The sequence below is a fragment of the Colletotrichum graminicola genome, assembly GCF_000149035.1.
Source record: "Colletotrichum graminicola M1.001 genomic scaffold supercont1.75, whole genome shotgun sequence".
Classification (NCBI taxonomy): domain Eukaryota; kingdom Fungi; phylum Ascomycota; class Sordariomycetes; order Glomerellales; family Glomerellaceae; genus Colletotrichum; species Colletotrichum graminicola.
Genome location: NW_007361079.1, coordinates 1 through 26,876, shown reverse-complemented (window position 1 = coordinate 26,876; position 26,876 = coordinate 1). Strand labels below are relative to the sequence as shown.

At 42.2% G+C, this 26,876-nt stretch overlaps 8 protein-coding genes across 8 annotated transcripts; 4 read left to right on the top strand and 4 right to left on the bottom strand.

Annotated features, from left to right (window-relative positions):
* Nucleotides 1-949: 949 nt before the first annotated feature.
* GLRG_11100 (uncharacterized protein) lies at nucleotides 950-2,126 on the bottom strand (the record flags this gene model as incomplete). Its single annotated transcript, XM_008101785.1, has 2 exons — nucleotides 950-1,855; nucleotides 1,920-2,126. The coding sequence occupies 2 exons, from the start codon at nucleotides 2,124-2,126 to the stop codon at nucleotides 950-952; spliced, it is 1,113 nt and encodes a 370-aa protein (XP_008099976.1).
* A 3,002-nt stretch (nucleotides 2,127-5,128) lies between these two features.
* GLRG_11099 (uncharacterized protein) lies at nucleotides 5,129-6,622 on the bottom strand (the record flags this gene model as incomplete). The annotated part of the gene is made up of 3 exons (XM_008101784.1): nucleotides 5,129-5,862; nucleotides 5,911-6,507; nucleotides 6,562-6,622. 3 exons carry the CDS (start codon nucleotides 6,620-6,622, stop codon nucleotides 5,129-5,131), a joined length of 1,392 nt encoding a protein of 463 aa, XP_008099975.1.
* A 2,454-nt stretch (nucleotides 6,623-9,076) lies between these two features.
* On the top strand, nucleotides 9,077-10,828 carry GLRG_11098 (major facilitator superfamily transporter; the record flags this gene model as incomplete). The annotated part of the gene is made up of 5 exons (XM_008101783.1): nucleotides 9,077-9,378; nucleotides 9,442-9,525; nucleotides 9,601-9,784; nucleotides 9,836-10,520; nucleotides 10,560-10,828. The coding sequence occupies 5 exons, from the start codon at nucleotides 9,077-9,079 to the stop codon at nucleotides 10,826-10,828; spliced, it is 1,524 nt and encodes a 507-aa protein (XP_008099974.1).
* A 1,924-nt stretch (nucleotides 10,829-12,752) lies between these two features.
* Nucleotides 12,753-13,180, top strand: GLRG_11097 (uncharacterized protein; the record flags this gene model as incomplete). Its single annotated transcript, XM_008101782.1, has 3 exons — nucleotides 12,753-12,881; nucleotides 12,985-13,006; nucleotides 13,137-13,180. 3 exons carry the CDS (start codon nucleotides 12,753-12,755, stop codon nucleotides 13,178-13,180), a joined length of 195 nt encoding a protein of 64 aa, XP_008099973.1.
* Nucleotides 13,181-14,621: 1,441 nt separating this feature from the next.
* GLRG_11096 (calcineurin-like phosphoesterase) lies at nucleotides 14,622-16,596 on the bottom strand (the record flags this gene model as incomplete). Its single annotated transcript, XM_008101781.1, has 2 exons — nucleotides 14,622-15,811; nucleotides 15,873-16,596. 2 exons carry the CDS (start codon nucleotides 16,594-16,596, stop codon nucleotides 14,622-14,624), a joined length of 1,914 nt encoding a protein of 637 aa, XP_008099972.1.
* Nucleotides 16,597-18,147: 1,551 nt separating this feature from the next.
* On the top strand, nucleotides 18,148-18,414 carry GLRG_11095 (uncharacterized protein; the record flags this gene model as incomplete). The annotated part of the gene is made up of 1 exon (XM_008101780.1): nucleotides 18,148-18,414. One exon carries the CDS (start codon nucleotides 18,148-18,150, stop codon nucleotides 18,412-18,414), a length of 267 nt encoding a protein of 88 aa, XP_008099971.1.
* An 804-nt stretch (nucleotides 18,415-19,218) lies between these two features.
* On the bottom strand, nucleotides 19,219-20,244 carry GLRG_11094 (uncharacterized protein; the record flags this gene model as incomplete). The annotated part of the gene is made up of 2 exons (XM_008101779.1): nucleotides 19,219-19,901; nucleotides 19,956-20,244. 2 exons carry the CDS (start codon nucleotides 20,242-20,244, stop codon nucleotides 19,219-19,221), a joined length of 972 nt encoding a protein of 323 aa, XP_008099970.1.
* Nucleotides 20,245-21,371: 1,127 nt separating this feature from the next.
* Nucleotides 21,372-21,590, top strand: GLRG_11093 (uncharacterized protein; the record flags this gene model as incomplete). Its single annotated transcript, XM_008101778.1, has 1 exon — nucleotides 21,372-21,590. One exon carries the CDS (start codon nucleotides 21,372-21,374, stop codon nucleotides 21,588-21,590), a length of 219 nt encoding a protein of 72 aa, XP_008099969.1.
* Nucleotides 21,591-26,876: the final 5,286 nt, after the last annotated feature.

Below are 26,876 nucleotides of genomic sequence, written 5' to 3'. Positions count from 1 at the left end.
GATCTATGGGTACAACATATATTGTATTTTAAGAAATACAGATGCAGTATATATTTTTTGTAGGGAGGCACACCCAACTTGTTTTCTCTTATTTCCGTATTGTGTTATAAACCGCCATGCCATGTCTTTGCCTGTGTGGTTTATAGTTTTGGCACCTGGGTCGCTCGCAGTATGTGAAGCACTTTATGACACTAAAATGGTCTGAGAATCTGTTTATGGCTTCTTGTGACCAATACAAGCGTCTTTAGTTTCTGATGAAAGCTAGGCTTCCCGGTGGATTGTGGTTCTACGTTTGCGTGTCTAAGAGGTATTTTTTGGTTGTTAATATACCCGTATTGGTGGCAACCGGAACATCATGAGTCACAATAAACCCTAAAGAGTTTCACTACCGTAATACTGGGAAAACAGACATCTTTGTGTGTTGTGACCCATTTAATGCGATGTACATGATTGAAAATCCTAGACTGAAAAGTCTTGTTCCGAGGGAACTTCTCTTTACGAGTTAATCGAATAAAGTTCCAACATCTAACGCGTCTTGGCTCGAACCAAACTCGAGATTGCAATGGTATTGGAGACAAGTCTCTTGGTGCAACATGGTTTGGCATGCCGATTTTGTATCTGTAATTCTTTCAAGTCCTCAAGAGAATGGGCAATACCCTGTTGAGACTTAATCCTGATGGGAACCCGTAGTTGCTTGGAGGAAGTATATGGATTTAGCAGGAAGTAATTCGTCTATACATTACTAGACGAGAAAGAACCGTTTTTTATCTGATGTCTCAATTTGAGGGTCATTGAGATGGAGGCCACAACTCAATTCTCTCTATCTCATGAATTTAAAACAAAATAGATCAACTGTTTATATATTATATACATGCTAGGTTGCAACACTTGGTATTAGAGCTTGAATAAATGCAGCTCTACTACATCGCCCTGGCATTAGAGATGCTGCCTATAGCAACACGGCCATTCCTTGAGCATTCTTCCCCACTCCGAACTGTTGAAGCTCAAAACGCTGAACTTGCTTTTTTCCAACTGCATCAACTACTGTTATGGCTGCCTGTGTCGTGCCATTGCCAGGGCTGAGTGCGTAGACAAACCTCCCAGCAGCCTTCAGATCAGTTAATCCAGGGTCTCCATTTGCGCTGAGATCTATAACGCTCATTACGCTCGCATTCTTCAACGACATCTCCACTAGTCTGTTCGATGCGACATCTGTGACGAATGCGGTGTTCGTCGCTGGGGAAACGGTAGCCCAGCAAGTTGCTTTTTGGCCATCCACAGCCGCCGACCCCTTGACAGCAGCTTTGCTCTGGGCATCGAGTGATAGTATGACACCGCCGAATGAAGCATCCGTGACGAACAAGTCGTTGCTATTAGGGATAGTGGACGAGCCGAAAAGCACCGCAGTACCATTGGGCGACGAGCGCACACCATAATGACTGACAGATTTGCAGCCTTCATTGAATTGAACCCGGTAGGCGGCGAGAAACCCAGTGTTGTTCTTAGCCGGATCTCCCTTTACGGTTGCAAACAGTGTGTTCTCATCGTTAGAGAAAAATGCGTGGGAAATTGTGTTAGTTGGCCCCGCTGGTGGAGTGGTCTGGTTCAACTCGACGGGACGGAGTATGTCCATGCTACCCACGCCAGTTTCAGAAAAGCCAGCACAGGAAATGCCTGAAACAGCACCAGAAGATCCTACGCAGACAATTTTGTTCTTGTCCGATGCAGCAACCGTATTGGGAAACTGCGCTGGAATTGCAACAGGTTGGCCAACCATTGTGAGTCTGGTCGGATCGGACTGGTTGATTGCAAACATGCTTAGAGTGTTGGATCCAGCATTGACCGCGAATAGGCTCTGAAATTTGGATGTTCGTTAGATGAAAGTGTCTAATATGAAACAACATGATTGGAGTGCTTACATTGCCCGCAATAGTTAGAGCTGACTGAGACGCCAGAGCATCCGGTGCTGCTGGTCCGTTGGTTGCGCTGTCAAAGAAATTCGAGCCAGCACCACCAGTTTTGACTGAGTTTCCTGAATTCAAAAGTCCGGTACGAGAAATTGGCAGTGCAACCACAGAGTTTTCTACTTCGTTGGTGATGGTATAAATCGTCTTCCCGACTTTCATTGTGCCCCTACACCTGGGTGGTCTCGCCGTGATGGGGGTGGACCATGATGCCAAGACTAAAACTACTGTGAAGAAACGCATTGTTGGATGGTCGTATACAATTAGGAAAGATGCGTTGGAAATTTGAAGAGATGAACTGTTGCAATGAGGGAGAATAAGAGGCTGAATAGTTACTCTTTGTCGGAAAGAAAGAAACAATGATTGGTGTTTGAATGGAAAAAGACAGGTGGATGTAGAAAGAAACTTTACATCATTTCAGCAGGGTAATCAAGAATGACTAAATATATTTTCCACAGGTCGAAAATATTGATACTCGACGGACCATTTCAACCCTGTGCCTCAGAGGTCACGTAGATTGTTGTAATCAAAATTACCGCATTGGGATGATTGATTACAGGCGCTGAATTGCGGACAGTTGCAGGGCTTGCCGTTGAAGGTTACATTTGGATGATTCCACATTGACGGAGCTGGGAAGGCCTGTAAGGAGTGTAGATCTTCTCCACTACTCGCCCTAAGCTAAGCAAAAGAGGAAATCTTGATATGTCATCGCGACAGAGAAGACTGCGTGATCGTCATTTAGCGCCACATCTTCACCTGGTCCAGGGCTTCAACCTATGTCTACCTTGCAGTTAGCAAACTCGTCTGTTTTCTGATAGCGACTGCAAAGGAGACTTCTAGCAAGAAGCCTTTCATGTCATGAAAAGAAAAGAAGAAACTTGGGGGAAGCCAACAGCATTAGTTGATGCCTAGCTGCAATGAGCCCTGATAATTGTTCGAATTTTCAATCCAGAAGGTATGTCAAAGTCACGGCTAAGACGATAAATGACAGACAGACAGAGAGCTACGCTAAGCCTGGTATACTTACCGTAGGTAAGAAAGAAGACACAGTTGACAAGCGTCGCAAACAGCTGAGAAATGCTCAACGGCGGGTGGGTTTTCTTGGGGTGCCCACTTTTGGTATTTTCACGGCCCACCCGCCACTACCGCCACTGCCCACCACCACACCCGTCCGCCCACCATACCCATCAATAAGGCCTCAAGCTTCAAAGAGTGCTAGCTCTACGTAAAGCTATACTATTATAACAGGGGGTATTATACTACATAAAGAAAGGCTTTTGAGGACAGCAGGCAATTTAATATTATGTAACTAAGCTAGCAATCACCTATCAACTGCTAGGTAGCAAAAATCTTTGTTAAAAGAAAGCAACTAATACAGGACTACTGTAAATCTAATGGTCTGATTAGCTAGGCAACTCAGAGTGTTGTTGTGGGCGACATTTTGTGGAGACTGACATACCGGTAATGAATGAGCTACGGATACGGAGTACAGAACCGTGAAAATACCAAAAGGGGGCCGTAAATTTACCCGCTACCAGTTTCTTGAGGTATCTGTTACCGATTGATCATTTTTCACATAACAAAACTGGTAGCGGGTACATTGCAGGTGCACTTTTCGTATTCTGCGGGTGTCTAACCCAATGGAGGAGCATGATATGTCAGCACACACATTGACAGCCCTCTAAGTCCCGGCTAGTCTGTGCAGAAATATCATGATCTGTCACTTACACCTAACATAACCTAACCTAAATCCTAACCTAGACACTAACTATCCTAACTACTAACCTTACGCATTTTATATATATACATTACTATAGAAGATGTATAGGAGTAGTAGTTAGGATGGTTAGGGCCTGGGCTGGCTTATGGTAGGTGTGATAGATTACCTATGCTACGTTGTGGCGGTGGTGGCTGTGGCTGCCGGATACGATTAGACGCCTGCATAATACCAAAAGGGCACCTGTAAAACACTCGCTACCACAAAACGATACCGTTAGTTACTGCTCATAAGTCTCGTGACACACTCCCAGTTTCACACCCTTGCCTAGGCAGTGTGAGACTAACTGTGAGTCTTGTGAACCTTCTGATGGGGTACATCTCGCCAAAATTGAGGTGGTCAGGCCACGGACCACAGGCGTTTCAACGTCTAGGACACCCTTATGGGCATTAAACCCATGGTGCCTGAGACCTTAGCGTGTTGCTACAGTTTGACCATTGTGGCACAATGCAGAGCAAACTGGGCTCATGACTGTCACATAACAAAGCGATACTGTTAGTTACGTGGGCAGTCACTAACACTTATACATCTCGTGACATCATTACTGAATAGTGAGCAGATCATACCGTGACCGCAAAGACAGGTACATCAAAAGTGTAGAACAAGCGCTTTCCCAGGATAGAGCCAGTGAAGCTAAGTTTGCGGTTAGATGCGACAAACTTTGTGCCACGGTGTAAACACTCACGAACCGCTAGCTCACTGTAGACTCACAATACCGCCTGGTACATTAGAGGACAATGCAGAGGACAACTCGATAGTAAGATACCGAGGTGCCACTGAAGCAACGATGGAAGACTTTTGGAATCAGTCATTGACAACACCAATGGAAGTATGCGCTGCGGAACATGCGTATAGCAAAGTCATTGCTACTGAACTACTCCAACAAAAGTACCAATAGGTCGTCTAATATCTCCAACCCAGGAAACTAACAGAACGGATAAATCAAGAAGCGCAATTGGGCTAGAATAAAATGGGGGTTCCAACAAAGTAAATTATATTTTATGTCCAGATGGAAATATAACTAACTATGAAAGGTCGACAATGTGACTTGGTGAGCCTACCGCTGCCGTTAACTGACGCGAAACTCATGGACGAATTGCATGCCGAACTATATAACTAATCAATGCCCTAGTTGCGATTTTGGCATAAACTCTCATTAATTACAACATAGCAAGTCTACCATTTTGTATACCGGTGCAACACCCCCATTTGCATTGCGTCATGCGTAGCATTGCGTGATACTACTTCGGCCCTCCGGAGTGGCTCACCACGTGGGATACGTATTAATTAAAGATTCCAGCCGAGACAGCCTTACACCTACATACCCAAACCGGGTTTCCCACCTGTTAAGTCACTCTGTGACATGTACCTAAATAAGTAGCTGAAACTACTGCTGGAAAGGCGAGACGCTCTGGTCATCGTCTACATGTAGAACTTCTAGTGTAGCTGAATCGCGAAATATGCTAGGCATTCCGTAATCGAAGAAGTCGTAAAATGCCCGATCGATATCCGTGTAAAATAATTCAGTTCCGACCCAAGTCGCGTTATATTGAGTTTGCACAGCCGGGATTTCAACTGGATCTTCTCCTAAACCATCTCGAGCCCGAACCGGGCTGGAAAGAGAATGATTTGGGTGTTGAAAACCGTCGGATTCCACCTCTTGACGTAAATTAGCTACACCATTGCAACTGTCGCCGGGAACCTGATCCTCTGATTCTGGTTCTGGGTTTCTGCAAGTACAGTCGGTATCATCGAGCGAGCGCTTATAGAACAAGTCTGGGCCTGTGAACCGACGTAGTCTTTTAACGAGTTTTGCAACGCCTTTTGCACTAGTCCATACCAGACTGAGAGCCTCTAGGTTTTTGGAACAAGCCTCAAGGTCATTATACGCTAGTTCCAGCAAACGCTCACCGTCTCGTAAAGCCCGGTAGATGACCGTAGTAGACATTGACATTGCATAAGGCACCAGTGGGAGCGGCGGTAGACCATCGGGCGTTTCTTGTGTGATGATTCCGAGTACACAATCCGCGGATGCCAGACGTCGCATGTACTGGATGCTTCCCGGTCCACTATATCGACACGAAAGCATTGCGGCAACATGATACCATATGTGGAGGTAAGCTGGTTGTTTTAGCATTACTTTTCGTACAAATTCAATAGAAAACATACATCTGTGTGACTTTTCAAACCGATCTAGAGATATATCCGCTGTCAGTTCTGCTAAAGTCGGAAAATCATCGCTGTCATCGGCAGTGGCTTTAGAGCTTGCTTTGTAGACCCGAGTCGACTTCATCATCAAATCTCCTAGCCGTAGAGAAATTGCCATAAGCTGTGATCTGTAATTCTCTTGCCGGGGGATGGTGCGGCTAATCCCGATATCGGTATCGTCAATGATGAAAGGAGCAGCACCCATGACCGGTTTATTGAGTCGGTCGAAATTCCTCAACACCCACCACAGTAGGTCGCATTGCTCTTGGTCAGCGTTGAATGGGACATTTACGTGAAGCGAGATTGACCAAGCTTCACATATGGCTTGAGATAAATAGCTTGAGGAACGGTCCACTCCTCCAAGCCCATCGTTGTGTAAATGCATCAACGCCAAGATTTGGATCTTGGTCACTCGGTCGGGTTCAAGATCCGCCTTCATCGCCGCGTCGAGACCAGCAAGCAGCTTTGATGCGAAGTCTGTTTGGCCCAAGATTAACCCGTTCTCACGTAGTCGTAGAAAGGGTGTAGCTTGCTTGATTTTGCACGCCACTAAGCATACTGCCCGCACCAAGTAAACAGAGGCATTTCCGTTACTGTAGCTCCGAAACATACTCCCACCGTTAATAACAGGGATCAGGTCGTCCAAAAACGTATTATAGATAGGCAGTAGCATGTCCGCTGTTGACCTAGGTAGGTGAAGAAAAGCACCTTCGTCTTCAAGATAGCGTCTATAATGTTCAGATAGTCTGAGAGGAGCAGTTCTACGCCTGTGTCTAGTGTACCAATGCAACTGGCGCTGTGCGTTCTCTTCGGCAGACCCGTTTACGGCTGGTCGCATATGGTTTCTTCTGCGGTGAGGGTGAATTTGACATAATCCAGGTCGAATTATGTTGACTGCTGTTGCAGGATGTGTCGATAAATCTGCCAGTACGGATTCGGGATTATATAAACTGACGCGACTGGGACTTGGGCTAGGATTGCGGGTGCCCATCCCTGAGCCGACCTCAGGTGGCGGCCTGTTAGCTGGGTATGGTCTTTCAACTGCTGCAATATGATAACAGCGCTTCTTACGTGCGCGGCAACTATTGCAGGGTAAGAGGAATATTCATGTTAGCCGGTTATAATCAGAAATGATACATCATGAATGGGTAATACATATCTTGCGAGGAGCGTTTTTTCCCTGTTGTTCCGGTTGATTGCCATACGATCTCCATGTTTTCCGGCTAGAAGACGCAGCGGACCAAAAAAGTGACGAAAAATGACAAGTTCGAGGGCTAAGCTTCAACAATTAGTTGTGTTGAAAATCTGCAAGGCAGCAACGTCTTCTGTGATCAGTTGGTCGGTAATGCCCTGAAATAAGTGGATTGGGTGAGGGATGAAAAGAGGATAAAGTGCTCTGCTTTGCGGGGGTTTTGCCTCGGCAACACAGACATATCAAACATACGTATACAGCCCCACCCCGTAGGGAAGGTCTGCTAGAACATGGTTGGACAAGCAGGAATACCACAAAAGGCATTCATCACCATTGCTATGTTGGGAAAAAGGCCCGCGACAGAAATTCCTGGTACACCTCAACACTGTAGATTTCTGAATTGACTGAGTACCTAGAATCTCTGTACGAGGAGACTGCGAACAACAGATTATCTATCTAGGTATCCTATTGGATGCCAAGTCAACTCACCCTTGGTGGATCCAGACCACTTTTACCCCTCACTTTCGGAAATACTCCGAACATGACAATACCTACATTATTAGAGAATGTTATTTTCTTCAGCACGGCCACCAACATCCTCACCAAGATCATAACATCTGCTAATTCAGATACCTATTTACAGCACTATCTAAGTAGAGGTTCCTATTATCTATCTAGACAACTACATACTAGAGTAGCCTCTTAGTGAGGTTTCAGTAATACAGGCATAGTAATAGAAGATCTAATTGGACTACTTAGATTATAATGTACCTTTTTGTAAAGACGGAAATTGCAAGTACTTATGGCATAAGTAAAAAGCCACGGAGCTAGAAGTCCTGTAAAACCATTGGATTGTCGGACTTGACGCTATAAATGCATTGGCTCTACCCCGCCCTTGGCAGAAATGGGGTCGCCTGGAGGCACTCAATGGGTTAGGCTACTCCGTACATTTATCGAAATGCGAGTGGTTCATTACCTCGGCTAATGCCGAGAAACATAGAACGTTAGCTGGTTCCCGAATTTTCCCAGGCTGTGTCAACTGCAGCAAGCGAAGGTATCAGTATCATCCAGAGTCAACGTACTAATCTCAGAATACCAGTGATTGATGTATGCGTATAATTTGGTTCAGAAAGCCTCCAATGAAAACCGAGCTATCCTGCTCACGGTGGTCGAAGACGTGAAATCGGTTCCGCCATGCTACGACATGACACATCCAGAAGACGATGTATGGATCATGGGACAGAATTGTACCAAGAGATTTTAGATAAATTCTTGCACAGGGTTGAAAAATTATCAGCTGATGTCCCCCAATCTGTTTGGTTCAAATGAAGCTATTTACTGGATCCATAGACAAAATTTACCCTGCAAGACTGGCCAAGACGGAGGGATTCTGTCCAAGACGGGTGGGTTATGGCTAAGACGGATGGCTAGAGGGCGGTTAGTTGATAAATACCCGCGGATAGGTAGAATGTAGAGCCATTACTAAGAAACATGGTGGAGAAAGAGCACGTCATCTCGCTCTTGGAAGTCTCGGCCACTGTGGGTACGTCTGCTCTAAGCGTCTAGTAAGCCATACGTCGTAGTATGAAATGAGCCCTTTGACGCCTCACAATAAAGTATGACCCCAGAAGCCGAGAAGAACCAAGAGTGTGTGTTGAATCGCGGGGTTCTATGTGGGGTGCTCCACTTGTGTGATTTTAGTGTCTTGACCAACTGCATTCACGAGGGAAGGGGAGTGAAGTGGTTAAGGAAGCCGGTCTCCCGGGAAGATGCTAAGGAATGAATAAAAGTATAAAGGCCTAATGCTTCGAGCCACGTTGGTGAAGACATCAAATTTACAAACCATTACTTTCAATCCTCGGTTATCTACAACCTCCCAATCTAATTAAAAGCGCGGGGAATATCTTTGGCTCGCTATACCGTCAACTTGCGCAGATGAATACCATCAACCGCAGAAGCGTCGAGCCCACAGACGCAGGAATTTGCACTAGAGACAGTTCAAAGACCGAACCTCTTCGCGATAAAAATGCTGAAGCTATCCTAGAGCATACGGAACAGGCATCTGACGAGGAGAAGACTGCACAGCACTTACCGAGAGTTACGGCGCCTATTGAGGCGCTCGGGCTTGAGAACTGGCAAGACCTTGAGAAGAAACTCGTCAAGCGGCTTGACATGACATTGATGCCCATGCTATGGGTTCTATATTTATTCAACTACCTGGACAGAGCATCCATCTCGTGAGCTTCTTTCTCTCGTTGCATTTTTCGTAGTGAAAGCTGAGCGACTTACACCACTTTCAGTCAAGCACGCCTCAGCAGCTTTGAAGCTGACTTGGGGCTTACCGACACTCAATTCGCCACGGCAGTTGCAGTTTTGGTTCCTGGGTATGTTTTGAATTCCAATCCAATGAAATATCAGTAGAGTGAACAACTGTGATCGCTGACCGGTATTGTACTTAGTTACATCGCTGCACAAATCCCATCCAACATGATATTGCCTTACGTTCGGCCCAGTCTCTATCTCCCATGCTGTGCCATAGTCTGGTCAGGCGTCTCTGCGTCAATGGCTGGCGTAAGAAATTACAACGGACTGGTGGCCTGCAGAGTTATACTCGGACTGTGTGAAGCCCCTCTTCTTCCAGGTGTAAGCGTCTTTTCAACAATATTAGTGAATATAGCTGAGTTGATGAAACAGGCAATTTACCTCATGTCTTGCTGGTATACGAGAAAGGAAATTGCTCTGAGAACCGCTATCCTTTACACGGGCCTAGTTCTCGCCATGGCTAGCTCCGGCCTCATTGCCACAGGCGTGTATGAAGGTCTTGAAGGGTCCCAAGGCATGGCCGGCTGGCAGTGGCTTTTCATCGTCTTGGCCATAGCAGGATCTTGCTGCGCTCTAGTCGCCACGGTGCTACTTCCTGACTATCCTCACTCCAAGACAGGTTCAGCGAGATGGTCACTAACTGAGGATATGCGCCTTCTCGCCGTTGCACGTATTCAAGCCGATAGGGTCTCACTGCCCCAAGCCAATAGCACTAGCATCTGGTATGGACTAAAGCTTACCTGCATGGACTACAAAACTTGGATTTTTGTCGCTATCAATATCTCTATCTCTGCCGCCTACGGATTTCTCAACTTTTTCCCATCGATTGTCCGCGGATTCGGCTTTGAGTCGAGGACCACGACACTCCTTCTGACGGCACCTCCTTATGTCTTTGCCGCAGTCGCATCGTTATGCAACGCCCGCAGCTCGGATCACTTCAAAGAGCGAGGCTATCACATGATCGGACCTGTCATCGCTGCCATACTGGGGTACATCGTCTGCACAGCGACAGGCAATGTTCCAGCCCGTTACGCTGCGTCATTCTTGTACATCGGTGGTATGTTTGCCGCCAATCCTCTAATCAACACCTGGTTAGTTGGGACTTTGGGCCGTACCCCAGAGAAACGCGCGACGGCTATACCTGTAATCAACGTGCTGGGGCAGATCGGCAATGTCATTGCCCCTTACTTTTTTCCCGACAGAGACGAGCCCAGGTATCTAATGGCATTTTTGCTCATGATGGGTTTTGCAGCCATAGGTGTTGCATTCTGTCTACTTCTGAAATTTTGTCTGATCAGGTCGAACAAGAAGTTATGGGCAAAAGCACAAGAGGATGGCACTGCGTACAACCCTTACACTCTTTGAACAGCTTTAGGGGAAGGGAGTGTCACGGATAAGTGGAGGTGAGACGGAGAGTTAACGTGACTCGGGCGCCGGCTGAGGGACGAAGGAAACGAATGCGAAAGCTGCGCACAGGGATCAAATTTTAGCACAATCAACCGTATTTTTACGGCTCAGGCCAAACAGTTTCACACGTAGGTATTCAAGCGGTTTTCCTATGAAGACAGTTATGGTTGGCTCTGTTTATCCAAGATATGAGAACAAATGGACTTTCACGTAAAAATGTATTGGTCTTTCTGTAACTAGAAGATAATGATACACTAACAATCGTCAATACAAACAGCACAATAGCCAATTGCACATACTCTCCATAATGTGGAAATTTGAGGCGTTCTGTGCTACCCTATGTGTACTAGTGGCTTCCATTAGTCTGTTAAGCTTCAAGCTCACAGTATCGTTAGCTTGCTCACCATCCTAGTCAGGATACGGTCTGAAACTTTATAAGGGGTTGAAGCCAGGTTGAAAATGTAGAGGCGAAGGCCCCGGCGTATCAAGGTCCTTACTTAATTAATCAAGTTGTGTCTAAACTCCTCCTATTGTGCCCCTGATATGCTCATAGTCAAAGTCAATATCTCCGAGGCCAACGGAGCATATGATTTGCGCTACTTCAAGGCTGACTTCTGCTGGCCCGAGAGCAGTTTCTTCATCAACGATGGATCTGTGTCCCAGGACGCCAAGGTAAAGCCCAGTAACATGGCTCCAGAGATACGCACGTTCCCCCGCTCAGAGGTAGCTTCTAATATAGTTTGGTTCTTCCGTACGAATATCTTTTGCATATATATCCAGTTCAAACCCCCAAGGGTTTCGTTCGGCAATGGAACTCTCGTTCTGTAGCTCGCTCTCGTCTCCAAAGACTCCAATACTAAATAGCTAGACGGCTTCGCTATGTCATGAAGACCCAGCTTGTTTGAGATAAAGCGGGTCTCGAATGTATACCGCGATTGCGTGGCTGGGATAGCTGGGGTTTGCGCAGTTCGGGGTTCTCGATACCTCGCCTGCTGGTGATGAGGTGTGTCTGGATTGCGTCGACAGGAAATGAAAATTGTATCTACCGCCGGCTAACACCTCGAAGACTAGATATAGCATTTCTAGCGGAACAATCCAGGTCAACAGCGGCTTCGGGAGACTGAAGACAGTGAACAGGCTGTCGTACGCCATCACACCAAGCTAGCGAAAGCATCGGCGGCGCTCACAACAACCGCCCTAATATCGAGAGTAGAAGGAACCCAGTGACACGCCTCTAATCCACTGGTTTGCTGTTCACATCTACAGGATTTCTTATTGCCAATAGATTAAAATCATAGCTGTCACAAGGACTATCAGGTTGCAACCAAATAGCCATGCAAAAGCCAAATCCGTAGATCAGAGCAAAGCAGAGGTATAACACCCAAATCAAGGGGAGGTCGGTTACTGCATCAGGCACAAAGTGTAATGCAGTAAGTAGTAAAATCACAGTCTGTTAAACTTCAACAGGCTTCTGGGTTATCCAACTGGATAGTAGTTGCCTAATGACGCCATCCAGCGACAACGAAGCATACCGAAAGAGACAACGCCGGCATGGGGATGCCACACTGAATATTATTCAAGGAGAGACATGAAACAAGATAAAACCAAAATGACAGTCGCCCAAAAATTGCAAGCAGATTCAGTGTTGGTGGTGGCAGTGCCATCGAGCGCCGCCATAGGGATAGATTCGGCAAAGTCTCTATCACAAGCCGGCCTTTCGCAAGAAAGACATTCTGGATAGAGCCCGGATGCTGAATCTTGAGCCCACTGCGTAACTGGAAGACGCAACGAGCCGAATCAGCGCCGGGAGAATGACGGCCCTGATGATCTTCATTTTACTTCGCTGCGCTTGCTTGAGTGATTCCTTCGGCACCGTATAGCAATGATCATTGCCGCCATTGATACTCTCGACCTGACCTACGCAACGCATGATGCGTCGTATACGACAACAATACCACTAGATGCAATTGACGCAGACTGTATCTTCGTTGGTGAGGTGGCCGTGTCGCAGGTGAGTGGGAAGTGAGTTCCCGACCGATTCCGATCATCATTTTCCAATCCCGGTCATTGGAAATCACAGCAGTAAGTCTGGACTTACCATACGGCATCATTAGAGCCAAGTCATGGAAGATATGGGTATGTGGTAAGATTGACTTTACATTCAAAATGACATTGATATTGGTAATGTGAATATTTCTCGGGGCGGATGTTTGACATTGCTGCCAATCTTGAACGGGCGACGCTGACACAGTGATCCCTGACTAAGACATAATCCAGCAAATGATGGAAGCTATCTCTGGCCTTGACTGAAGAATAAGTATAAAGCCACTTTTTTTATTGTCTTCTGGATACAGTTAGGGTCTTCTGTCACAGGACATATTAGGCATTTATTACTACCTATAATTAACAGCGTCGTTTTTACAACAGTTATAAGCCTAGGACATCTACCGCTGTTATACCTTAATAGTATAAGCATAGTATTACGTCTAAGCGTTATAGACCTTATAGTTTTAATTCCTATTAACACCCTACTTACGTTTTCTACGTCATAGGTTAGACTGAACTACCTAGACTTTGGCGAGATGTACCTAATTAAAAGATCTGACATTAGTAAGAGTTACAGATCTGCCCTAGGAATAGTACAAATCTGAGGAGATGTGTCATAGGACATATTAGCCGTTAATTACTGCCTGTAATTAATGGCGTCGTTTTTGCGACATCTTCACTATAGCAACGTAATTGTCACGGAGTATTTAGTCATCAGCTTTGATTGCTCCGTTCCTTGTTGTATATGTCCCCAGAGCATTTCTGCAGTCAACTCTAATGGATCCATGTGTTCTATTAATCTAGATGTACTCCAAATATATTTGGCTTTTGACCTGAAAGAGAGTGAAAGTAAACATAGGAGTGAACAGAAGGGTCTAGTAATCCTTCCGTACTTGGACAAGAAAAAGTCCAACCTCCGCAGAGGTCCAACCTAGACCCCTGGTGAAGGGTCCGATGGTGCTCGCATGCAGGCCGTCATAAATAGCCGCAAGACAGTAGTTGCCAATTTCTTTCAAAAGACTGTCCTTTGCCCATGGGCCAACGGGGTAATTTCGTGCTTGAGGTTGACAAAACCGGCGTCCGTGGCAGGTTTAGGGTAATCAACAAGCAAGTCACAAAGCAATATAGTATCCATAGTTATAGGAGCAGTATTCATTCAGATAATTTAATTGGTGGCAATGAGGTAGCTGCAGCAGCAGCCAGGAGTGGACAGCACAGCCTAGTGAGAGTGTATGCAGGCTGATGCAGGGTTAAAAGAAGGGATACTGTTATAGCAGTAGTATCATAAGTAAGACGAGGAAGATTGAGAGTTGGTGATGCCACAGGCGTGGTTAAAGATAAGAGACACGACACGAGAGATAGTAGATATGTATAGATCTTCTACGTTAGCGGCAATGTATTACGGCTAAAAGCTGCCTCTAGAGGAGGTTTAGAGCCCTCTTTGTTTAGAGCCCTCTTTGTCTTGATAATAGAATTAAGCATGATTAGAAGAATAATAGAAGCTGAAGTCTAGGGTTAAAACAGGCGCTAGACAGAGCAGTAAATGGCGCCTCTTCCTAATAAGAGGCAGGCGGTAACTATTTACACGAAGGTACTCCCTATAGCTATTGTTAAGCTATTAGAAGCCGAGTTAAAAAGCGACTATTATGGCTCTTACACGTTGCTAGAACCACCTGTGCAAAAGCTCGTACATCATAGCGACTGATCAGCCTGTTGTTGAGTTCAAAGATACCTGAGTGTTGAGGAACGCCTCTCCAAGAACGTCCACCAGTACAGCCCTAAGGTTCGCGATGCCTTCGGGGCCAAGAAGTTCCGTCAATATAGGCACAGCCTGAGATCCATCACATTCACCAGCAGTTACACTACCAGTTACGACGTCCCTCTTGAAATTGATGCCCGGAGAGACAGTCCCGCAGTTATACTGCGACTGCGCAGCACGGAGCTGACAAATCTCATTCGTCTTGCAATTGTCTGTGCAAGCATCATTGCCAGCTTTCCGGTTCTTTAGGGAAACGTACTCCTGGAACACGCCATCATTGTTCTCAAATAGGACGGTGAGATTGTGCCAGAATGCTGGAGTTAATTCAGCAGATGGGTCAGTGTACCCGAGTTGGGTGCCGTAGGTGTCCTTGACGGAGTATAAGAGTTCCCAAGTTGGGCCGGACGTCTGATAGGAAGGGGCACTTAGGTTCGCATAGTAGACGTGCATATCGAGGACACCATACGTGACTGGATCGACATCGTAGACGCGGAAAGTGGGGTTTCCTGAGGTTGGTGTCAGGGCTGGAGCAATGTATGACATCATGGTTGCTGTGGAGGCCGACTGCTTTGTGTAGTCGCTATATGATATCTCGAACTCATCTTTGTGAGTGTGGCCGTAGAATATGGCAGCGATAGTAGCATCGTAGCGTTGGATGATTGTGTCGAAGTAGTATGACTGATCGTGGAATGCGTCGCTGGCGCCCATGGGCATGTGGCCAAGAAGCCAGACCCTTTCACCGGCTGCTTCGGCTGCTTCGAGCTGAGCTGCTAGCCACGAGAGCATACCGGATGGGTCGTGTTCGATGGTATTTTCGTAAAGCCAAAAGTTCTGCTTGTACCAGAAGTTGGTGTTTAGGCTGATGATGCGGAGTCCAGACTCAGTGAGTGTTGAGTAGCTACCGAAGTTCGTTGATACTTCATTGGCGGCAGCTGCGCCTATCCAAGAGGACCATGCGTCGGACAGGGTGTCGTACGCGTATTGAGTAGACATATCCGTATCTACTGTTGGAGGGGGAAAGGAGTTGACAGGAGATACGTCGTGGTTGCCCATGACCGGGTAGACCTGACCAAGGGATGCCATGTGACTATTTGCGTTCTGAAGGTCAGATGTGACTTCATCGTCAGTCACCAGCCCTGTCCAACCAGTCAGTTATTTGATGAGCTTAGTATAACTTTTTAGGCATAGATTACTCACAGACAGCTCCCTCAACGACATCACCGGTGAAGATGCTGAAGGCACGGCTGGGGATCAAAGACTGGATGGCGGAATACATGCTCTCTTCGAGTGACAAGGGCGTATCACAAGCAGAATTACCGTACGGACCAGCTGGGTATTCGGTAACGCCCGGCTCGTCATCAGTGGTGTAAGGCCGGCAGCAAATGTTCTTGGTGCAATTGTAGCTGGCACCAGTGGTGTAGTTGAGATCGATATGGATATCGCTGATGTGTACCACCTTGATGGGCGGCTTGTTGCTGGACGCGGGCCTTGATGTGGTTGGCTTGGAAGACAGAGGAAGAGAGAAAGACGTGTCGACTGCCGGCCACTGACAGAGACCGAAGACAGTGAGGCAGAAGAGGTCGGATGTTCTAGTTCCTACAGTCATCTGACGGAGGTCGTGCGCGAGAATGGGGCCTTCCAGGCCGATTGCTCCCGCACAAACATCGGAATCTTCTTTCTTTGTAGCCGTGCATACATCTGTAATAACCTTTACGAAGTTGTCGTTGCCGGTATGTGCGAGTGCTTGCAAGACGAGCAGAAGCGCGTTGCAGCTGCCGCAGGTTGCAGCGTCTTTGATATCGTCGAGGACGTCTGAGAGAGAATCCCGCTTAGTCAAGGCTAGAGGCGTTGACTCTGTTGATAGCGCAGGGACCACGAGGGAGGCCCATAGAAGGAGCAGCACAGTTGGTAAGGACCTCATCGTGTTGGTATTTGTGGCAAGCCTAGCTGGTGCCAAGAATGAGTACCGAAAGTGCATACCAAGGGTCGATGCCAAGACCTTTATGCTGCTACAATATCACTGAAGCATGTGGAGAGCTGGCCGAAGTCGTCAGCTCGACTGCACATATTGCATAGACTATCGAATCAGGGAACCACCGTCAGTGTCACCCTGTAGTCAATACTGATAAGTTCATTAGAGCGCATGCCGTGTGTGCCGTTGTCATGTGGCTTGAAAGAACCAGGGGATGGGACCCACAGGCTCTTTTCATGTAGTACCAGAAGCCAACAACCAGATAACCAAACGGGATAACGGTAAAATAACGGCCACCCTGTGGTAAGTTGACGGCCCTCCAGCCAATACAACCACAACACACCTAAACAATACATTTCATCACGCAAACATATCTATCTAATCTAAATCCTAACCCAAACCCTAAACACCTTAATCACTAACCCTACGTATCTTTAGGAGTATATAGCACTAGAATTAAGTTTCTCCGCTTCGCTAGCCAGGATAGGCTGGCGCGCCGTTAATTTACCAGGAGGGGGCGGCCGTCAATATACCGGCGACTGTTAGGATTTAGGTTAGGTGGATTACGAGATAGGGTTAGTATCTCCGTAGGGACCAACTGAAGTAGGCAGGTGACTAACTAACTGGGACATGTTTAGAGGGCCATAAATCTACCAGCAGGGGGCCGTTAATTTACCAGCATCCACTAAACGACTGTCTTGCTACCTATTACTATTTACAACCTTGTACTATGACAAGGGTCTGTTAATACGCCATCCTTGATATTACGACTCAACCATCAGGTCGCAGAATCAAGCTAGGGACAAGGCCAGATTCAGCACGTAGGTAGTAGGTAAACTTAACTTCAATAGGTACCCCACTTGTAAGACACCCCACCCCCCACATCCGAGGCACCCGAAAATGCCACATCTTCCCCTCGTCATTAACATTAACACCTTTTCAAATCACCACGAGAATTACTATATATCGCCAAATAACGCTATTTTTCTTACAATACCCTATTCCACCTATTATTAAGTAAAAAACGAAAGACCAGCTTAAACAGGCCTTTCTAGATGTATAGGCTCTTTATGACATCTAGACTCCTGCTTATGTATACGGTATACTATACGAGTTACTTTACTGTTAATACTACAGGTAGTAAAGTAGAAATGCTGTATTTACTCTTATCTTAAGCCTAGGATAACATAGCTCCCCTGGCAGTTGTTACGGATCTGACGGGAATCGCTAGGCTGCGATAGAGTTGTGATATTGCACCCGCGAGACGTGAAGTGACGCAGTGCACGTAACAGTAAAACAGCCAGCAAGGCAAGCAGTAACAAGGAGCTGAACATATGGAAAAAAGGACACATACGTGGCTAGAAGACCAAGGGGAGGGGTCTAGTGCAGTGGTATTAGCAAGATGACTAAAACGTGTATCTAGGTCTAGTGTTTTATACTCTTGGAAATGGGTTTAGCTCTTTTGCTAGATCACTTCTTAGCTCCCTTGTTCAAAAGGACATGGTTGGAACGTTGTTTACAACCCTTTCCATGATGGACACCATGGGCTCTTTGCTTGCAGGCCCTCTCGTTGCTAAAACCTTCAGCTGGAGCATGAGGCTTGACGGAATTTGGAAAGGAATGCCTGACGTCATTTCCTTCGTTATGTGTGGGTTGGCGTCACTGGCACTCTCTCGAGCAGGCTCGGGAAGCTTGCCCAGCAAGCACGTTGATGACGATGAGGAAAGCAGATCTTTACTCGCCCGCGAGCAATCTTCGGCAAATTGACAAGATTAGCCACAATGTTCTAAATTATCGACTACTACTAGCTTATTTTTGTCTCAATGCCCGAGAACAATCCCTTGGCATGTCATCAATAGAGGCGAACTGTAATGCGTGTAGTATCAAGCAATGTGACGTGATAAGAGTATATACTTGGCGGCCTAAGTTCAGATGTTGATTCTTAATCCTATCAGAACTTTGATGCTAACGTCAAAAATATCAAAAGTAGCATTTGTATTTTTACATGGGTACTCCGATTCCTGTCTGGCTACGTAGTTTGCAAAAGAATCCATTGGGACCGGCTATCACTCAGTCAGATCAGCCATGGTTCCGCCACCTCGGTTACAGGAGCGGCTTTCATAGTCACGGGCTATGTGTTTCGGTGTTGTAAGTATCCCGAGCCCAAACCTGGCCAGTGTCGTTTGAAAACCTGCCTAGAATGCATTGCACCCTCCTCTAACGAAACACTTGTCGTAGTTTTTATACGACGATATAGTAATCCGGTTTTTTCTTTCTTCCAAATGTTGATTGTTCTTCTCATTTCCGTAGCCGTTCGTGCGGTGATTCAATATATCTCATACTTGTTATACGCCTCAATAATAATCAACAAATACGGATACAAATCGTTACAACCTAACCGATAGTACTTTGAAGCAAAGTGTGAACCATTGGAGTTGGGACCATGGCACTTTCACACCATTATTATTACAGCCTATTGAGTTTTTTGATGGACAGTTCATAGACAGTTTCCTGTGAATATTCTTTTCTGTAATACACGAAAACCTTAGATTCCAAGTCCCTCCGCTACCGCTAATACGCATTCCGCTTGAAATGTCCATGATCATGGCCACCCGCGCTGTGAGAGTCTAATCCGAACATACGATGGAACTCATCTGACATAGGTAAGGGTGTTTGTCCTGAGGGTATGCGCATCGTAGCGAATCGCGCCGAGTCCGTAATCATAGTGTCTTCATGCCATGCAAGTATTGAATCGAATTCGTTGCACTTCTTGTTGATATTGAAGTCGGGAAAGGGATGTAGCTGGCCATCGACCCAGGGCTGCGTAATCAGGTCTGGAGTTGCTCCACACATCAGGTTCTGCAATACGATGTAAATGCAGTGATCTGTGTGAACGCGGTGAAGCTCTGGTAAGTTGCCGTCCGGGTAATCGTCAATGAAATAGTGGCGCCAATGAACGTCTCGTCGTATTGCATTAAGACAGTGAATCGTGTGTAAAATATCCAGCTCAGCGACGTGGACATCTGGCCCAAATCCCCAATCCTCGGGATATCTTGCGGTTTTTGAAGGGTCTTTTCCTAGTCTGATGACGTCCTCCGTACTTATTACGTGCGGCATCAAGCTACTGATGCGCTCCCAAGCTGCGTCGATCTCAGGGGATGGTGGCGCCCTGGAGATGCTATTGTCCAAGTTCAAAAGTGAGCCGTTAACTCTCTTTTCGATAATATCTATTTGGGTCTGGTCGAAAACCGGTGCTATAGCGGGATCAGAAAGCTCCTCCAAGTATTTTAAGACTCTCAACTTCTTACAGTACCAGCTTGTCAACCGCAGCAGTGAATTGTCGTGATTTTTCTGTATTGTGTTCTTCCACTGGAAAGCAGACAAAGAACAAACAGCAGAAAACGGGAATAGGACTGCGTTGATGCATGTAACTACCCAAAAAAAGAATCCAAATCCTTTTAGATGTCGGTTTCGAGCAGAATACGTTGGATAATTCATATTTCCTCTGAGTAGAAACTCTTGCGTCTCCTCAAGAGTTGCTTCCGACTCATCGGACAATCTCTGGCCAAGTTTCTCAGCTCCACGGAGAGAAGACATCGTGAGCAGGGCACTGGATGATAAACGGCAGTTTGTTGGACTCCGATAAAAAAGGCTGAAAGTGTGAGAGGGGTTAAGTATCAACAGCAAGGAATGATCTTCGACTAGTCTTATAAGTATCAATTCAAATAAGTAGACGAATGTTCTGGTCAAGTTGGTGATTACACACTTGGAGAACAAGAAGATATGTATATAAAGCTCAAAACTTTTGACTTAAGATCTATACATAAAATCATCAAATTCGATGTGCAAGAGTTTGCAACAGATTCGCCATAAACTATTCCAAATGATTATATTTATGTGTATCTAAGTGGTGTGTGAGATTACGGGTGAGATGACAGGTGGGCATAAGTTTCTGCCCACCTTCCTGCACATGTTTACTCCCAATAGTAACTCACATGGCAATCAGCAGTGCTACGTCACTTGAGCTTGTAACGTAATGCTTACTTATTAATTACTTTTTTTTTCTTTTTATTGTTTATTATTCTTTGTTGTGCAGGTCTGACTTCGAGAGTCAGCTTGCCAGTTTTGGATGACATGAAGGCGCAATGCTGTCGTGGAAATGTTCTATTACAAAATCACGTGCATCTGTTAGGAGAAAACGGGTTATCACTCATGCGAGCGCCATCCTGATCGCGCTTGTATAGGAGAACATTCCGCATCATCAGATCTGACAGTCAGAAACCCCGCTAACGTCTGCGATGATTACTGTGTGGTCGGCCCCGCAAATCAAGTCGAATATTGGAGCCAATGACAATGTGGGCCTAATCAGAAGACTGTGATTTCCTTGACGAAAACACCAAACCGTACGATCACTGATTTAATCGCCGTCAGCATGATGCAGTTGAATACAGACTGGGCGATGATGTCCTTATTTTTGGTGTGGTTACATGTATCTCGAAGAAGGGATTTGTGATAGAGTTCCGAGGTATAAAGTCCGCAGTGTCATCCAGCCAGATTGCATATTCTAACTCATCACCACATCAACTAGAATACATCCACTCCAAATACTCTCATCAACCTACTATTCACACACTCACATCAACCTAATCTTCACAACAGCTCAGCTGAGTTTTACGTCCATCAGACTCCTACCTGTCTACCCAGCCCAAAAGCCAATAGTCAACATGAAGTTCACAAACACCGCCGCTATCCTGGTCCTCAGCCCCATGGTGGTCGCTGCGCCGCTGTCTTCAACTGAGAAGCGCAAACCTGAGGCTTCCAAGCAGTACTTCCACCTGGCTGGCGACGTCCTCGACAAGCGCGAGCCTAAGCCCAAGGCTGCCAAGCAGTATTTCCACTTAGCTGGCGACGTCCTTGACAAGCGCACCGAGATTGCTAAATAATTTAGACCTATCTAGATTGTCTAGCCTTAGCTTTTGCTACTAAGGAAGCTTTCTAAGTGTATAAAACAAAGAAGCTATACTATAGTTTAAAGCAAAGAACAGATTAGGGTTATTAGCGACTTATTATTAATATAGACAAGGAATTGAAATTTATGTATTTAGTTTGATATTATCCCCTTGCTAGTCTGAGGTTATCCTTTAGTATTTAGGTATAACAGATATATACACAATAGGTACTTTCTTTAAGTACTTTATTGATTTCTAAAAATAATATACCTGATTTATCTAGACTAAATAAGGTTCCTCCACGTATTAGTGTTCCGCCTTTCCCTATTAAAAATGTTATGCTGTAGTAAATGAAACATAGATCTAGCCTTAACTATAATAGGATATAGTAAGTAGGTAACTCTAATACTAAGGTATATATAGATCTAGTCTATTCTAAGCAGGAACAAGTATATAATAGACATATTAAGAGTGTATTAGTTAATATATACTAAGGTTATGTTTAAGTTTTTAAAGCACTAAAGCTATATATAAAGCTACTACAAAGGGCCAGCACTACCTTCTAACAGGTGTATAGTAACTCAATATACTTAATCTAAGCTAAGGAGAAAGGAGTATCTAGTGACTTGTGCGTTATATACATGAGGTTAAATAGGGGCACTATCTAAGTGTGTAGGCGTATATTATAGTAGGCAAAGCCCTCCTACACTTCTTATAGCCTTAGCCTATTATAGCTACTATAGATTAGTAAATTAGCCTAGTTATAAGGTCTATAGTATAGTATATCTATACGCTTCCTACACTTACTTAGGTTAAGACGTTGTCTGTTACAGGACAAGGTAGTAAGTGCCTATAGTTAGGAGACAGATAGATAGCAGGGACTAAATACCTAACACACACGTAATATATTATATATACCCTAGGTATATATCCCTTTAGTAAGTAACCCTTTATAAAAAAAAGGTTAACTATAAATACACCTTTTATTTACTACTTATTTTATCCTATATTATTTATTTAGCTCCTTATTATTATTTATCTTACTTTACTACTTTACTATTACGCTTTACTTTTATACTATATTACTTTATAACACTACTACAGCCTAGCTTTATCTTATTAAAACTATAATAGCTAGTAAGAAGGCTATATTAAGTAGTAGTATAACTATCTTAATCTATACTATTTTATTATTCTTATTATCTTTATTATTTTATTAAGTTTTCTTTTTACTACTATATAGTAAAGAAATAAATATACCTTAATAAAAGTAATAGGCTTAAAGACATAGTATACTAAAAACACTTTAACTTAAATAAATCTTTAACCTTAAGTAATTCTATATATAGCTCTAGTAAAATCTAACTTATAAGGTTACTTAGTAGCTACCTTAAAGTCTTTATAATAATATATAGTCTTTTATAACTATAAAGTTTAGGGAATTAATAGGGGGGCGTTATAAATTAATATAGGGGCGTTACCCTTATAGGGGCGTTGTTTTCTATCTTCTTAATTAGCTTAAAATTTATTATTAGTATAACTAAATTCTACTAGACCTATATAAGGTAGCTTATCTTTTTCCCCTCTCCCTACTACTAGATTAATCTAACCTTAGTTTTATTTATACTCCTTATTTACTATAGTATTACTAGTAAAAGCTAGAGGTCTTCTATAGCACTAAACTTAGCCTATTTTATAACGTCTAACTTAACTAACTTATCCTCTTAGTATAGGTTAGACCTTCTAAAAGTAATAACTAACTAATTATAACCTAATCTTATTATCTAGTGCCTCTTTATTATCTTTTATATTAATAAGTAGCTATCTTAGTGTTAGCTAATTTTATAGAGCTAAAGACCCTTAGGGGTAGTATAACCTTATTATTAAGCTCTTAGTTAATACCTTATATAATATATAACCTTTTTTATACTATAAACTATATTACCTTAGTATAAAGCTAATACTTTACCTTATATACTATTTCCTTAAAGGAATAATAAAGACCTAATAGACTACTTTCTTATAACTTTCTCTAGAGCCTAGCCTCTTTCCCCTTAATAAAGAGTCCTAGCTACCTCCTTATCTTACTATATAGTAGTTTAATAGTGCCCTTAAGCTTATTAAATAGGCTTTTAGAACTACTTAGTAGGCTTTTAGAAGTACTTAGTAGGCTCTTAGGACTACTTAAGAGGCCTTTAGGACTAATTAATAGCTAATAAAAGCACTTCTTTAATAATAAGACTTTATTTTTTAATAGCTTAAATAATAAGGTCCTTAAGCTAATTTATTATATTAATTACCTTAATAATAATCTTTCTCTTAAAGTAAAGTATTTTTTTAAACTATAGCCTTTTACTATACTAAAAGTAACTAATTTTTTTCTCCTTTTATACTTAATATCTTAAACCTACTAATACTTAGTAATCTAAAATAAACCTTTAATACCTTTTTTAATTAAGTTAATACTTTTATAAAGACTAATAGATTTAGTATTATAAAAAGGAACTAATATAAAGCTTAAGGCTAAATTATATAGTATACTATTTAATATAACTAATTTAAAAGCCCTAGGCCTCTAAGGGATAATAGTATTTAATAGTATATATCTTAGAAATATAGTTACTAATAGTAGGTTATTATAGAGACCTAAGAGGAAGGTAAGTAGCTATTACGTTATTATCTAAAGACCTAGTATAATTAGTATAACTATAGCCCTAGCCTTAAGGTATTTATATATTTTTCTTATTATAAGCTTATATAGCCTATAATAAAAGTAATTAATATAATAAGCTAATAAGTTAGTATTTAGGTATATAATATATATACTATTATTTAAAAGTAGTTCCTAGATTTCTTATTTACTTAATAGGATATTTATAATACTAAAGCTTATATAAACTAAGAGAAGCTAGGTAAGTACTTATTAACTATAGCTTTAATTAAGTTATTTAATAAGTAGGATATCCTATATATAGTAAAGTAGGTAGATAATAAGCTAGACTACCTTATTAGCCTTATTTAGACTTTTCCTTACTATCTCTAAATATAAAAGTAATTCCTTAAAGTAATTAGTTTTAATAATACCTATAACACTAATTACTTTAAACTTCTATTCTTTTAGGCTACTAAGTAGACCTACTTTAGATTTATTTATAATACTATATTTAGCCTTATTTATAATAAAAGGCTAGAGGGCTTTTAGTTTCTTTTAGCTAGTATTTACTAACTTATAGACTAAAACTTAGTCTATTATTTTACTATTATAATTATAGACTATAATAAGTAGATAAAGGCTATACTAAATAAGTAGTTTCTAGGAGTCTAGTAATAGCTTTATATTTACTATATTAACTTTAATATTATACTTAAGGCTAAGTAGAAGTAGCTTAAGGACTATAGTTATAGTAGTAATAGTAGTGCGTTAGATAATAAGGCTTATTAGCTATAAATATAAGTAATAGCCTAGCTTAGTAATAAGGACTAGGCCTAGATTAATATACTAGTAAATAAGGCCCTCCTTTATATATATTATAAGGTGTTAATAATATAAAAGCTTATTATTTTTACTAAAACTAAGTAAGCCTTTAAGAAAGCCTAGGCTAAACTTTATAAAGAGTTTATTAATTAACGCCTTATCCTTTAGTACCTCTATATAATATACTTACCCTTAAGAGTATAGTAGGCTTACTATTTTATTTAAAAATACTAAAACTTTAGTATTTATATTACCTTTAGTATAAAGTTAAGTAATAATAATATTAAGGGCTATCTCTTAAATAGTCTTAGTTACTTATATTAACTTATTACTATTATATAAGATATAATTAGTAACTAGAAGTTATACTTTAAGTAAGCTTATACTAAAGATAAAGTCCTTAAAAGCTAGAAGTATATAGGGACTTACCTTAAGCTTCTTAGTAAACTTTATATACTACTTTTTTTAAAGTGTTTAGTGTTAATTAAAAAGTAATACTAGCTAGTAAAAAAGGTAATACCTTCTAGTAAAAGGCTATTCTTAGCCCTTATTAAAGAATATAATTTAGATTATATAGTTTTAACTAAGCTTAGTATCTTATACTACTATAAGATCTTTACTAAAATACTTAATTTAGTAACTTTTAGTAAATAGGAGATATACCCTTAGTAGCGTCTTTAAGAGACGTCTTCTTTTAATTTATACTACTAGATTCTTAACCTAAAGATTATAGTATCTCTTTATAGTAAGCTAAAGAATATAGCGTAACTTATCTTATTATAACTAGCCTTACCTTAAGAGGGCTAGTTAGCTAGCTAAACCTATACTTAGAATTATAACTAAAGTACTAGTAGTAAGAAGTAAGGCTACCTACTTAAAAGTAAGAATAGGTCTATATAAGAGGTAAGTTAATTAAGTTAAAGCTAGATTCTAACCTCCTCTTAGTAATAAATAAGAAGCTAGTTAAGTGTTCTTAGTAAAGAAAAGACTATAAGGACTTATATAAATAAATAGCTATTATAGTCTAGTATTTAAAGGATATAAAGTTAGTAAGAAATAGTTAATAGTAATAATAAATCCTTATAACTATATTATAAAAAGATAGCTAGATAGTAGGCGCTTTTAATTATATAGCCTTATTTAAGATTTATAAAAAAAAGTAATAAGTAATATACCTTTATAAAACTTAAATAAGAAAAGAGGTGCTCTTTATAGCTATAAGAAATAGGCTCTATAAGAGGTAATCTTTATAGCTATAAAGAGGAGCCCCTTATAGAGCCTGTTTTCTATAGCTATAAAGAGGACCCCCTTATAGAGCCTATTTCTTATAGCTATATAGGCTAATTAGATAATAGTGTGTTAGAATAGTAGAAGTGTTAGTAAAATTATTTTTACTGCCTTTATAGGGATATACTAATTTTCTAAGCTAATTAAGAAGATAGAAAACGACGCCCCTATAAGGGCGACGCCCCTATATTAATTTATAACGCCCCCCTATTAATTCCTAAAGTTTAATAAGGACATACTATACTACTTTAGTAATAACTAGTAATAAGGCTTTTAGTTAGATACTAACTAAGCTAATAACCCCTTTTAGATTAAAGGCACCTTTTATATAGTAAAAAAGATTATTAAAGATATAAAAATTAACTTATTACTTTTATTAAGACTATATAGTAAAGTAAAGGATATCTAACTATTTTATAGTGTTATAATACCTTTATATGTATTATATATATCTAGCTCTAGTTAGCTAATTTCTCTAGACTAGAGAAATAGTTATTCTAAACTAAGCCTTGTCTCTA